The following is a 13,472-nucleotide window of genomic DNA, read 5'->3' as shown; positions in this document are numbered from 1 at the left end:
AACATTAAAATTCAGAATATTTAACATTCATCATCAAAATTAAGAAGATTAAGATCAAAATGATAAGTATTAGAAGAATACTTACTGTTTTTCGGACTTTCTTCCAAGCTTTCATCAAATGGCTTCAAATCAAGGTAATCTACCTCCAATTTCATCTGTTACTAGTTTCATTACTGAGAAGTTAGATGATTCTAACTATTTCTTGTGGAAAGACCAAGTAGAAACCCTTCTTAGTACTTATGAGTTACTAGGGTTTGTCACTGGTACTAGTGAGGAACCACCACAACTCAAGATTATTCATGGGATGGAGCAAGTCAATCCAGACTTTCAACAGTGGAGAAGTAAAGAGAGTTTTGTAAGATCATATTTAAAAAGCACTTTGTCTAAATCTATGTATTATGATACATATGGTCTAAGAACATCCAAAGAGATTTGGGACTATCTCTATCTTACAAATAATGAGGGTCTTGAGTCACAAAAAGATCAATTAAGAAGAAAACTATAAACTCTCAAGAAAGGGAATTCTACAATCTCTGAATATCTTAGAGAATTGAAACAACTTTCAGAATTTTTAATGTCTGTTCATGATAGAGTAAATAAGCCAGAGTTAGTCAGAATTGCAATCCAAGGTTTAAGTGCAGATTATGATCAATTTACTATTGCCACAAGTTCAGGCCATCAACTTCATATTATAAGAATCAAGGATATATCAAGAAAGATGGTGCACTACCACAAGTTCAGGCCACTTCTACTCAAAATAATCAATACAAAATGGGTCTTAGGACTGATGATTTTGATTTTACCAGTGTTCCTTGTGGAATCTGTAAAAGATGGGGACATTCTGTTGGAGTTTGCTATTTTAGGTATAAACCAAACAAACCTCATATGGGTTATCATTCAGAATCTCAAAATCAGCAAGATCCTTCAACAGAAACTATTCAAGAAGTTGTAACAGAACCACAATCTTATATGTATGAAGATGAATCTTTACGTGAATGCAATAATGCTATACTATATGAATTTGAGCATAGTAATGATGATGATGTTTTTCAATAGTGCCACACAACTATTGTACTTGATACAGAAGATGATATTTTCCCAGATTGTGAATCAACTATATCAGAATGTGATGAATGTCATGTAGCCACATAAGCTAAAACAGTGAAGGATAAGGCATGACTGGCTGATACAGGTGCTGGCAGCCATATGACACACACTGCTTCTAATCTTACATCCAGTCAATCTTATCAAGGAACATAAGCTGTCATGGTGGGTAGTGGTAAATTCTTACCTATAACTAGTTCTGGTTCTTCACAATTATCTACATCTACTCATACTATTTAACTTAACAAAGTGTTATGTGTTCCAAATCGTAAGAGAAATCTGCTATCTATCTCAAAATTCACCAAAGATAACTCATGCTCAGTTAAGTTTCCACCTCGGGGATATAGCATTAGAGACATGTGGTCAAACAAACTATTGTCTGAAGGTCCTATGAAACACAACCTCTATCCCATTGAGGTTCATACTAGCATATTGTCAAATAGGTCACATTTAGCTCACACCACTACAAATTATGATATATGGCATGCAAGATTAGGTCATTCTCATAATGGTGTACTTCAGCAATTGCATAAGGAAGATAAAATTCATTTATCTACTTCAAATGAAAAGTCATTTTGTCACTCTTGTGAATTGGGCAAAAGTAAATGTCTGCCTTTTCAGGATTCATCTACAACTACTAATACTCCATTATACTTGGTACATTGTGATGTTTGGGGACCAGCTCCTATCATAACACCAAATGGAGCAAAGTACTACATATTATTTTTTAATGAGTTCTGTAAATATAGCTGGATTAATGCCATGAAGGTAAGGTTAGACAGCATCAAGTGTTTTACACATTTCAAAGCTACATCTAAAAATCTCCTTAAGGAGAAAATTGTCAATTTCCACTCTGATGGTGCTCCAAAAGTCATGAAGGGGGGATTCAGGAGCTTTGTAAACAAAACTGGCATTATTTTCAGAAGTTCATGCCCATACACACCACAGCAGAATGGGAAAGCAGAAAGAAAGCACAAACACATTACTAAACTAGGTAATACACTCTCTCTTCACTGGTCATTACCAAAAATTTTATTGTTTGATGCCTTTAATACGGTAGTATATATCATAAACAAAATACCCACCAAAACTCTTGAAGGCATGTCACCATATGAAATGTTATTTCATGTTTCTCCTTATTACTCCCAATTTAAAAAATTTGGTTGTGTTTGTTACCCACATCTAGGTGTACTTAGACAAGATAAACTCAGTCCAAAAAGTCAATGTGTGTTTTTGGGTTATAGCTGAAGGATATATCCGTTCGGTTTGAAGGAGATGTCCTTCCGAAGGAGTGTCCTTCGACCAAGATGGCAATGCGATAAATTTGTCAGTTAGGATAAAGATGAAGATTATCCAGTCCGGTCCAATTAGGGGTCGTAGTGCTTTGCTAGAAGCCAACTACGATAGTCGAATCAATTCGGTGATTCGCAGCTAACATAGATCGGATCCTACAACGGGTTACACATAAGAGTGGTAACTTGATCGGAGAGAGTTGACTAGATAAAGAGTGGCAAATTAGTGGATTGGATCCATTATTTGAGGCCAAATAGAGTTCGGAGAAGTCCGGACAAGTGTACATAACCCCGGGCTAAAAAGGGAGCCTGGGTGCCCATAAAGGGGTCGACCTTGTGATGGCTGCCCTTAAGGATGGGCCGGCTAGCACATGGCCGGTTGGAACCCCTAAGTGGGCCGGCCATAAAGCCCATAAAGGCTTTATGTGGCCGACCACACATAAACCCCTTTTAGGGTTTCATATGGGGACACTATTAGATATGTCTTGAAGGAGATATTTTAGGAATCCTAGTTTGGGTCAAATACCTTCTCTATGATCCCTATAAATAGACCTCCTTAGACATAATTATACACAAGTCAAGAGACAAAACTCATAAGTTTGTGAGAGCTTTTTAAGAGAGAAAAAACAAGAAAGAGAAAAGTGAGTTTTCACTAGAATCTAGTCAAGAAGAAAGGTTCTTCTCAACCTTCCATTGAAGTCCTAGCAGACATTAAATAAGGAAGATCAAGTTAACCATCTCGGTGTCTCAAGTAGAGGAACGACAATTGGAGCTCTCGATCTTCACACGCGAATTGGAATGGTTCGATGGAAAAAAGCGAAAAGGTATTTATCTCTATTATAGTTCATTGTTTAGTTCATGTATATAACGATCCTGGAAACTAGTGTTAACATATTAGATGTTGAGATTCTGCTTAGAACACTAGATAGTGTATTGGATACACCCATAACCCTACAATAGCAGTGAACACAAAGGTTATAGATGATATGAACCAATCACCAAGAGATTATATATATCTAGACATGTTACTTTTGATGAAGGAAATTTTCCTTATACCAACATCTGGCAGAAATAGTCTAGTGGTTATCAGAATAAGTAGCCACACATTTCACCACCTCTGCTATCTTTGCAAAATAGACCACCTCCACTGAATTAGGGACACCTAATATTGGTATTAGTTCACTAACTAATTCAGTTTCTAGAGGTCTGGATTCAAGAGATTTGGACATTTCTAATGGTAGTATTAGTACACCAACAACATCTCTTGTTCCATTGCTTATTCAACAGATTGGTCAGATTACAACTAGAGGCAGAAATGTGATTATCAAGGGGTAGCAATTACCATCTAATTTTGTGCCTCACTATTCATCCCCTCACACATTAAATGTTGCATGTTTGTCCATTCTACAATTACCCGCTGAACCACAGTCTTATAAAGAGCCAGCTAAACATAGTGAATGGATAAAGGCTAGGCAAGATGAATACCAAGCACTATTAGACAATGAAACATGGTCTTTAGTTCCATATAATAAAAATATGAATGTATTTGGCTGCAAATGAGTTTTCAAGCTCAAACTGAAAAGTGATGGTATCATTGAAAGGTATAAAGCATGACATGTGGCTAAGGGCTTTCACCAGCAAGAAAGAATTGATTATGATAAAACATTCAGCCTAGTGGTTAAAGCTAACACTATCAGAATAGTACTCACAAATGCAGTCACATAATTATGGCATATCAAACAACTATATGTCTCTAATGCCTTCTTACATGGCACACTTGCTGAGAATGTATATATGATTGCTCTAGGGTTTGTTCATTCAGGCAAAGAGAATCATGTTTGTCATCTCCACAAGGCATTATGTGGGTTAAAATAGGCTCTTAGGGCCTGGTTTAATAAATTTGCAGTATTTCTATATCAATATGGATCTCTCAAAAGCAAGACATACCATTCCATGTTTGTCTATCATTCTATATTGGGGACATTGGTCTTATTATTATATCTGATATTTTCCTCACAGGTAGCTCTGTATCCCACATCAACTCTTTAATCAAAGAGTTGAGTGTAGTTTTCAAAATGAAGGATTTGGGCTCATTAACCTATTTTCAGGGAATATATGTTGTTCATGATCCAATTCAGAAGCATATGTACTCACACATAACAAATATGCATTACAACTACTACAGAGAGTAAATTTATTGAATTCTAAACCTTCCAAATTACATGTATCATCTGGACAAGGGGTTTCACTTACAGATGGTGATGAGCTATCCAACCCAACAGAGTATAGAAGTTTGGTATGGGCATTACAGTACCTCATTTTAACTCGTCCAGACATATCATTTGGTGTCAATTATGCAGCTCAGTACATGCACAAACCAAAAACAACTCATTTAGTTCTGGTTAAGGAACTATAAGTTCTGGTATTAAGTTGGCTCAGGGTGATTTATCAACCCTTATAGCATACTCAGACTCAGATTGGGCTGGTTGTCCAGACTTGAGGAAGTCAACAAGGGGTTATTGTGTTTTCCTTGGTTTGAGTCTCATCTCTTGGAGATCGAAGAAATAAGCTACATTCGCAAAATCTTCTACAGAGGCAGAGTATAAATCTCTGCCAAATACAGCAACAGAGATAGTTTGGGTTTCTTACCTCATAAATGAACTCGGTTGCTCCTTGAAGAACCTCTTCTACTTTACTGTGATAACATCAGTGCTAAGTATCTCACCTCTAATCCCATCTTCCATGCGAGAACAAAACACATCGAAGTAGATTTTCACTATGTAAGAAATTTGGTTTCAAGTGGTAATATCGTTGTTCATCATATTCCAACCAAGGAACAACTAGCAGATATCTTTACTAAGGGAGTAACAGTTGATCTCTTCGAATTCTTTCACAGCAAACTGATGATTCACAAAACTTCTTCAGCATCAGTTTGAGGGGGGTTGTGAAACTAGGGTTTCATAGAAGAAGAGAATGAGGAATTAGGGCAACTTTCTCCCTTTTATACCTAGGTCATATTGACTGGTTAATAACTTAGTCAACTGGTTCATTAGTCAAAGCCCACAATAGTCCGGCCCAGTTGAAGTAGCAAGATACGAGTCAAGCCCAGCCTTGAATAAAGTCCATATTATAAAGGCAACCCCAAAACTCCAACATCTTTCAACGACCTGTAACAAGAAAGTTAGTTTCATAACTAACTTTGCAATTCAGTTTTTTCATAACAGACTTTTGCTATTATTTCTGTTATCCTCTCTCACTCTCAACAAAATCTCATTACTTGTATAAATATTAAACAACGTCTTTGAGAAAGGTTTGATTAAAATAAAGCTCATAAGAGATTTCTTACACCATGGAATTCAAAAACCTAAAGTACTAACTATGATTGGATCACAAAGGCCATAATCTAATATTAATCGTCAATTTCTAAGATTGGACCACATAAGCCATAATCTAATATATATCATCAATTTCTTTTTAAAATGGACTCTTAAGAAGCTTGGATGATTTTGAAGCAATTTAAGGGCACCAAACCAGCTTCATATTTTTTTTTATCTTTTCACCTTCTTATTACTTCGGAGATGCTAGAGTTACAAAAGATTTTGACAAAAAAAAATTCCCAGCTAATGTGGCGGTTGTGATATTCATCGGCCTAGATTTGGTCAAAGTTTCAAACTACAACCGCCACATCAACTGGGAACTCTCTTTTGTCAAAATCTTTTGTAACTTTAGCATTTCCCATATTACTTACTCTTTCTAGTGGGTTTTTTCTTGGTTCACAAGTAATTAAGAATAGTTTGGAAATAGAGAGAGAAACTAGGGCACCATTCATTATCTTCTTGTTCTATTTCTCAAAGAGAGAAAAAGAGAGGATGAAGATTAGTTTGAAAATAGTGTGAATTTAGATTTGAGAAAGATGATGGAAAAAGAGTTTTTAGAGAGATAAAAAAAATAAGAAAGAGAGAGAGAGAAAAAAAAAAGAGTTGATCTCAAATAAATAAAATAAAGGTAACTTTGGTAACTTTCACATTTATCTCATCCACGTGTTTTCGATAAACTAGAGGGTTAAGCAGGAAGTTGGTCATAAATGAGGGGGTTCTTTAAAAATGACTTAAAAATATATCCCATTTTAGTCATTTTTCTTTTGTGGGGGAAGGAATTTTTTTCTCTTTTTTTTTTGTTGAAGGAAAAACCAAAAAGAACACAAGCAACCCACACCACTTACAGCGCTAACTCCCTCGTTAGCTCCTCCCAGGAGTTCCACACCCTATTACACTTATTGTGCTTACCCCACTTAGCTAATTTATCCGCCCAATTGTTAAGATCTCTGGGAATGTGGACGAATCTGATAGAGACGAAGTGGCCTGATATCTCACGGATGTTGTCCATTAATTTCTCTGTCTACCATTCAATAGCCGAGCTACAATTGTTCAGGTACCGAATGATATTAAGATTATCACTTTCCAAAATAAGATGAGTAATCTGTAGCTGATGCGCCCACTGTAAAGTCTTGAGAATGCCTAGACCTTCACATTCTTCTGCCGATTGGCCTCTGATGACACCTGCTAAAGCGATAATAAAATCCGCCTTATCATTGTGAATGATGCCGCCATATCCTGCCGCCTCTATAAGAGTCTTAAATGAAGCATCCACGTTGCATTTCAGGTAAGGGGATTCAGGAGGTCGCCAGACGGCGAGTCCTTTCTGTTGTTTGCTGGTTTGGTTTTCTTAAGGGCAAAAGCCGACCCTTTAATGTTATTGATAACCTGTACCGGAGTTTGTTCCTTCGAAGAAAAACATTGTTCACATCTAGCTTAATTTCCATATGAACCACAAAATATTAGCGTAAAGGGACTGCAATTCTGGTTCCAAAGATTTCCACTTCAAGATCCAGTCCTGCAAATTGTCAATACTTTCCACCCTGATATTAAAGAAGAACCAGATAGTACGGGTAAAAACACAATGGAGCATGATATGAGATAACGATTCAATCTTGTCGCAAAAACCACAATTAAACACATTGCCTATATACTGACCAATTTGTCCACGAACTGGAAGACTGTTGGTACAACATTTCCACAAGAACAGTTTAATACGAGGTATCGTTTGTATTTCCCATATATAGTTCCACTCTGGATAATGGTAGTCCATATTTTTAGTTCTCAAGTGAAAGTACATGGATTTGATAGTGAAGTTACCTGATTTGGTGAGAGACCATTTCATAGCGTCATCTCTATCATGTCGTAAATTGATACTGCAGATCGCCTTGCCGACCTCGCTGTCAAAAAGTTGATGAATCAGGATCACGTTCCACTGGTTATTATTGATGAGTTGATCAACCGTTTGTAAACTGCAATTGTTCAAGTTCGGTATCGGAGGTTTGTGATTCGGAATCCAGTAGTCCTCCCAAATGTTAATATTAGTGCCCTTATTCACATCCCAAAAGATGAGCTCCTGGACTTGTTTAAAACGCTGCATCATGGATTTCCAAAACCAGGATTGGTTAGATTTAGCCATAGAAGGCTTGGTATCTTTCGGGTAGTATTTAGCTTTAAGAATCTTCGTCCAAAGAGAATCAGGGTTTTTGAGAGCATCCAAAGGAGTTTACTAAGGAAAGCTTCATTATCCAGAGAAGGTAATCTAATACCCAGCCCCCCAAGTCTGCGAGGCTTACATATCTGTTGCCAGTTGATGGTGTGAATGGTTTTCGATTTTCCCCACCAGAAAGACCTCTGGATGGTCTCAATGCGATTGCTTATGCCTTTAGGAATGGCAAAGCATTGCATTTGGTATAGGGGAACGGCCGCTGCTATAGTGGAGATCACTACAGAGCGGCCAGCTAGGAATTTTTTCTCTATAGAGCATTTTTTATTTTCTTTTCTTTTGTTATTCTCTCTTATAGGTAACTTTCACATTTATCTCTATAATGTTTCTAGTTCAAAAATAATCTTTTAATATGTTTTCAATTTTGGAATTATGAAATTTTTCTACATGTTACTTGAGTGGATCTTTTTAATAAAAAAACCTTTGTCGATTAAATTAGTAGGTAGCACCTAAATTTTAAAGAAAAACAAGCAAACAATTTAAAGATTAAAAAAAATCTACCCAGTAACTGCAATAATCCTTGATCACTTTGCAAAGAGCCTAGAACCTAGGCGATACCTGCGTGCTCATACTTCGTAAGTGTGAGGCCTTTTAGGTGGACTTGTTGAGTTTTCGCCATAAACAAAACTTTTGTACACGTAGACTTGGTCTAGATCTGAAACTATGATAATATCAAGAATTTCTAAGCCTTGGGGTGTTACAGATGGTGCCAGAGTCGAGAATGACTCGTTTCTGAAGGTGGAGGACTATCACAGTCTCACATCGCTCTAGAGTTTAGTTTAGAGATCAGGTGTATGCTCAAACTTAATAACAAGTATTTACGCCTTTTGGACGGGCCCATTGCGCCTCTGTCGAGAACAAACTTCCATACCCATGGATTTAGGTTTGAGTGTCAAAAGTAGGGGTATATTCCAGTCGAACTTTTAACGAGCTGCTCGAGTTTGGCTCGACTATTGCTCGTGTTCGACTCGAAAATTAACGAGTACGAGTTTACACACGAGTCCAAAATCAAGCTCGTTTATGTAAACGAGCCGAGTTTGATAGTGTAGTACATAATTACGTGTATCCCGAGCTACTCGTGACAGTTCGTTTAACATAGTATTTTAATAGTGTAGTACATAATTACGAATTAGTTGTGAAACTTGTATATGGAATATCAACCATTAAAAGATTATCGGAATATAAATCATTAAGCACTATTATTGTATATGACAAATGATCATTGAAGTATTGTGATGATTTAGGAAGTTGTTTTAATTTGAAGTATTTTAATAAACGAGCTTAAAACAATGCGAGCTCGAGCTCTTTCAAACATATACGAGTCAAGCTCGAGAAAGTGGATAATTACTCGAACGAGCTCGAACAAATAGTCAAATACACTAACCGAACTTGAACACCTTACTACTCGGCTCGGCTCGACTAGACTCGACTGGACTCGAGTACACCCCTAATCAAAAGGATAGACAATATGGACAAGTGCTATAACTTGAGGAATTACATTAACAAGTATAACAAAGCAAAAGCACAGTTTTGTTTAGCAATTCAAATGTCTTTATCACTCCTCGTTTTCATAGTTTTCCTCTTTTGTCAAAGGAGAGAAAGGAATCAATATGGAAGCCAAAGAAAGAAAGAGGGGTAAATACTTAAATGGAGAAAAAAGAGAAGAGAGGAACAGAAAGAGAGTGACTTGAAACTCTGAATGATTGAGAAAAGAAAGGAAAGAAATGAAGTAGGAGTAGAGAAGAGAAGAGAAGAGAGAGAGAAAGTAAAAGAGAGTTTGAGGTATTAAAGAGTTTTCTTCTTTTTGCTAAGCTTTCTACCTTTGCCTCCCTCCCCTAGTCTATTACTGTATAAGGGGGGCAGTTGGGTAATAGATGTTTATTGGATATCTTCCCTGCCCTTTTTTTTACAAAACCCCAAGCTCTCTCAAATCCTAGGTTTTCTTTCTCAAAGAGACATTAGATAGATAAATACTTACAAAGATAGACAGAGAGAGAGAAACCTAACATAAAGTAGAGAGAGAGAGAGAGGAAGAAGAGAAGGATTCATCTCTGAAGAATCAAAAAATTTCATGTCTTGATTATGGGTAAGAAAATACACTAGATGACTTTTGATCATTGACCCATTTTAATTCATTTACTTATTTTTTTTCTTGAAGAAACAATTTTCATCTGAGAAAACACAAAAACAGTATGTGGGATCTTAACGATTCACCTGATCAAAGAAGTAAAAAAGAAGATTGTTCATCACAAAAGAACTCTGGTAATAAAACAGATGAAAAAGGAAAAAGGGTAGGTTCAAATATTTCAAACGAAAATTCAACTTCTTCAGCTGCTATGTTTGTCGATGAAGGTTCTGATTTTGATCAAGAAGGAACCCTAAGAGAAGAACCAGAAGAAGGAAGAGAAAGAAAGAAGAGAACTAATAGTACTAGCAGTAGTAATAAGATTTTTGGTTTCTCAGTATCTTCTGATCAAACTCTAGAAGAATTAGATTGTTCAACAGAGACTGAAACTGTAACTACCCGGCAATTTTTTCCGGTAGGAGATAGGTCGGAGATGGAAACGGCGGCAACGGAGGAAGAAATTAGTACTCCGTTTCCACCACGAGCTCACTGGGTAGGTGTTAGATTTTGTCAATCAGAACCATCTTCAGTTGGAACAGCAAAAACTACGACAGCCGAATCATCAATTAATACTAGTTCGGTGCCGCCGCCGATGAATATTAATAAGAAAAGTAGAAGAGGACCTAGGTCACGAAGTTCTCAATATCGTGGTGTTACATTTTACCGCCGGACCGGCCGCTGGGAATCTCATATCTGGTTAGATTTTAAAATCCTAGTATTTGTGTCTCTTAATCTTTTTCTCTCTCTAGTCCTAATCTCTCTTTCTGTTTGGCTATCTTTTTTATATAGGGATTGTGGGAAACAAGTGTATTTGGGTATGTATGTTTGTATGTATGATTTTGATTTCCCATCACAAAAATCCCAAGAAAAATAAATTAGATTTTTTTTTTTTTATTTGATGATACAGGTGGATTTGATACTGCACATGCTGCAGCTCGGTAAGCCCTTTTTAGTTTAATCCCTTCTTTCTATTTCTAGTTCTACAAATTTTCTAGAGAGAGAAAGTCTAGATGGAGAAAGTTTAGAGAGAGAGAGAGAGTTGGAAGTAGTAATGTGAATTTGGTTAGTGCAGTGCATATGATAGAGCAGCTATAAAATTCAGAGGAGTTGAAGCAGATATAAATTTCAGTCTTGATGATTATCAAGATGACTTGAAACAGGTTAGTTTACTGTCTCTCTCTCTCTCTATATCTCTCATCATCCACTTGTGTTCTACAGTTGTAACCCATAATTTTAGAGAGAGAAAGAAAATGGTTGTCATATGTATTTGTGTGGTGGTGGTGTTCTCTTGTGTTTGTTGTTGATCAGATGAGCAATCTAACAAAGGAGGAGTTTGTTCATGTACTTCGTAGACAAAGTACTGGCTTTCCAAGAGGAAGCTCTAAATATAGAGGTGTTACCTTACACAAATGTGGAAGATGGGAAGCTCGTATGGGCCAGTTCTTAGGCAAAAAGTAACCAATCTCTCTCTCTCTTTTTACCTCTTTATTACCTTTTTACCCTTCATATTAATTAGCACTAATTAAACTCATATTAATTTGAATCTATTTTCATTCAAACAGATACATTTATCTTGGTTTATTTGACACCGAAGTTGAAGCGGCTAGGTATTATGTCTTGGTTTATTCGATATATCGAAATTGTATATAAATGATGATAGTGTTTATGCTTACTAGTTTGAAGTGAAATTTTAACTATCTATAGTTTCGTTATTAGGGCTTACGATAAAGCTGCAATTAAGTATAATGGAAAGGAAGCGGTGACTAATTTTGATCCTAGTATATACGAAAGCGAGCTTAATCCTTCCGGTAATTTATTAGTTTTGAATTTGAATAGAGATATGATTCTAAAAAGTCTCAAAGTTATAGATCAAATTTCTTCGAATTAGTCCTTTAAAATGCATGTTTCTAATTAACTTTATAAGACATTGTCTTAGGTAAGGATAATCATAATCTTGATTTGAGTTTGGGGAGTTCATCTTCAAATAATAATAGTCTTGAATCAAGAAACAAGGATAATGGATCAAGTTCTACCGCTTCACCATTGTCGTTCGAGCTAGATTGGAGAAACAATAGATCAATGGTAAGTTATTCGTATTCGACATTCTCTTCTTTTCTCTTGTTGAATAACATTAATACCCATCCTTCAAAATTGCCACAAAATGTATTTGCAGGTTGAAGAACAATCGATAAGTCGTGATGGTAATTGTGATGAGAGGGAAACTGTAAGAATGCTAAACAACACACATATTCATCAAAGTCCAATCTCTCTCAAACTCAATGACCATCATCAGCAGACACAAAGATATGATAATCAGTTTAAAAGAAGTATTGGAAATCATCAACCCCCAATGCTTCCAATCCTTCAATCTCAATTAAGGCCTCCAATTTATCAAGTGGGTAACCCTAATTTTCAACTAAGCACTCTACTAATACTTGTATAAAAAGTTATTCTAACTGATCTACCATTTGTTTTTGTCAACTAGTTCTCAAGCAACAACAATAGCAGTAATGGAAACCGGCTTGGCTTAGGCGGTGGTATCGGCCTTTCTCTCTCTCCAGCTGAACAACAACAAGAACAACAAGCTGGTTGGATTAGAGGGAGTAATAGTAGTACTGCTAATTGGCCTTCTAGTTTAGGGCAAGGACAAGTTTTCTCCACAACTGCAGCATCATCAGGATTCTCATCTCAGTTACTAAAACCTCAAAATTGGATGCTCAAGAATGGTTTTCACTCACCCATGAAACCACCATGATCACCACCAACAACAATAACTTAATAAATAACTTTTTGTTTCTAACCTCTCTATCTCTATCTCTTAGATGTTTTATTTGTTGTGCAATCATTTTTGTTTGCATGTAAACATGATTGTAGTCATCTTAAAACTATCTCTAACCTAAGTTTAAAACCCTCCCCCACTAAACTACCACCATTTGTAACAAGAAGAAAACAAAAGAAAATGAAATTTTTTGAAAGATATCTCTTGTGAGAGATAATCTAAGATTTCAAACTATTGTTAGGTTTGCTTGTCAATTTGTGGGTTATGGGTTTAGTCATTAAAAACCAAAGAAATCAATGAGAAAAGAAGTACTCCAAAGGGGATATTATATATATAATTTTATCTTATCATGATTTGGTAATTGAGCTATTATAATACTAATCTATTGATAAAAACAGCAATTATGATAATCAACTTTCTTTTTCCATATTAAGAATGGTTTCTTTGTTTGTTGATTGCCTAGGACTCAAATTGTTTAAGTTACAACTTAATGAAGAAATATATACTTTTATTTTTCTCTTTTTTTTAAAGGTATACTTGGCCGATGTGATGGCATCCTCTATGTTTCCAC

At 36.1% G+C, this 13,472-nt stretch overlaps 1 protein-coding gene across 2 annotated transcripts; it reads left to right on the top strand.

The window, feature by feature from the left end:
- The first annotated feature begins 9,493 nt into the window (after positions 1-9,493).
- Positions 9,494-13,132, top strand: LOC147533241 (uncharacterized). Of its 2 annotated transcripts, XM_086646243.1 has the most exons (11): positions 9,610-10,083; positions 10,156-10,818; positions 10,912-10,937; positions 11,030-11,060; positions 11,195-11,282; positions 11,431-11,576; positions 11,685-11,729; positions 11,839-11,930; positions 12,059-12,204; positions 12,296-12,517; positions 12,608-13,132. In XM_086646243.1, exons 2-11 carry the CDS (start codon positions 10,190-10,192, stop codon positions 12,875-12,877), a joined length of 1,695 nt encoding a protein of 564 aa, XP_086502369.1. In that variant the 5' UTR covers positions 9,610-10,083; positions 10,156-10,189; the 3' UTR covers positions 12,878-13,132. The 2 variants fall into 2 exon arrangements, with proteins under 2 accessions (XP_086502368.1, XP_086502369.1); XM_086646242.1 differs by having other exon boundaries at positions 9,494-10,818.
- The last annotated feature ends 340 nt before the right edge of the window (positions 13,133-13,472 follow it).

This window comes from Eschscholzia californica, unplaced genomic scaffold (assembly GCF_041429995.1).
Source record: "Eschscholzia californica isolate CP2 unplaced genomic scaffold, dmEscCali1.0.p SCAF_6, whole genome shotgun sequence".
In the NCBI taxonomy this organism is placed as follows: Eukaryota; Viridiplantae; Streptophyta; class Magnoliopsida; order Ranunculales; family Papaveraceae; genus Eschscholzia; species Eschscholzia californica.
This window is presented reverse-complemented; position numbering and strand designations above follow the sequence as displayed.

Bases quoted from the DNA above. Each gene is read 5' to 3' on its own strand.
- LOC147533241 (XM_086646242.1), top strand. From the start codon at position 10,190: ATGTGGGATCTTAACGATTCACCTGATCAAAGAAGTAAAAAAGAAGAT. The intron at 10,819-10,911 runs GTTAGATTTTAA...TTTTTTATATAG, and splicing joins CGCTGGGAATCTCATATCTG to GGATTGTGGGAAACAAGTGT. The intron at 11,577-11,684 runs GTAACCAATCTC...TCATTCAAACAG, and splicing joins GGCCAGTTCTTAGGCAAAAA to ATACATTTATCTTGGTTTAT.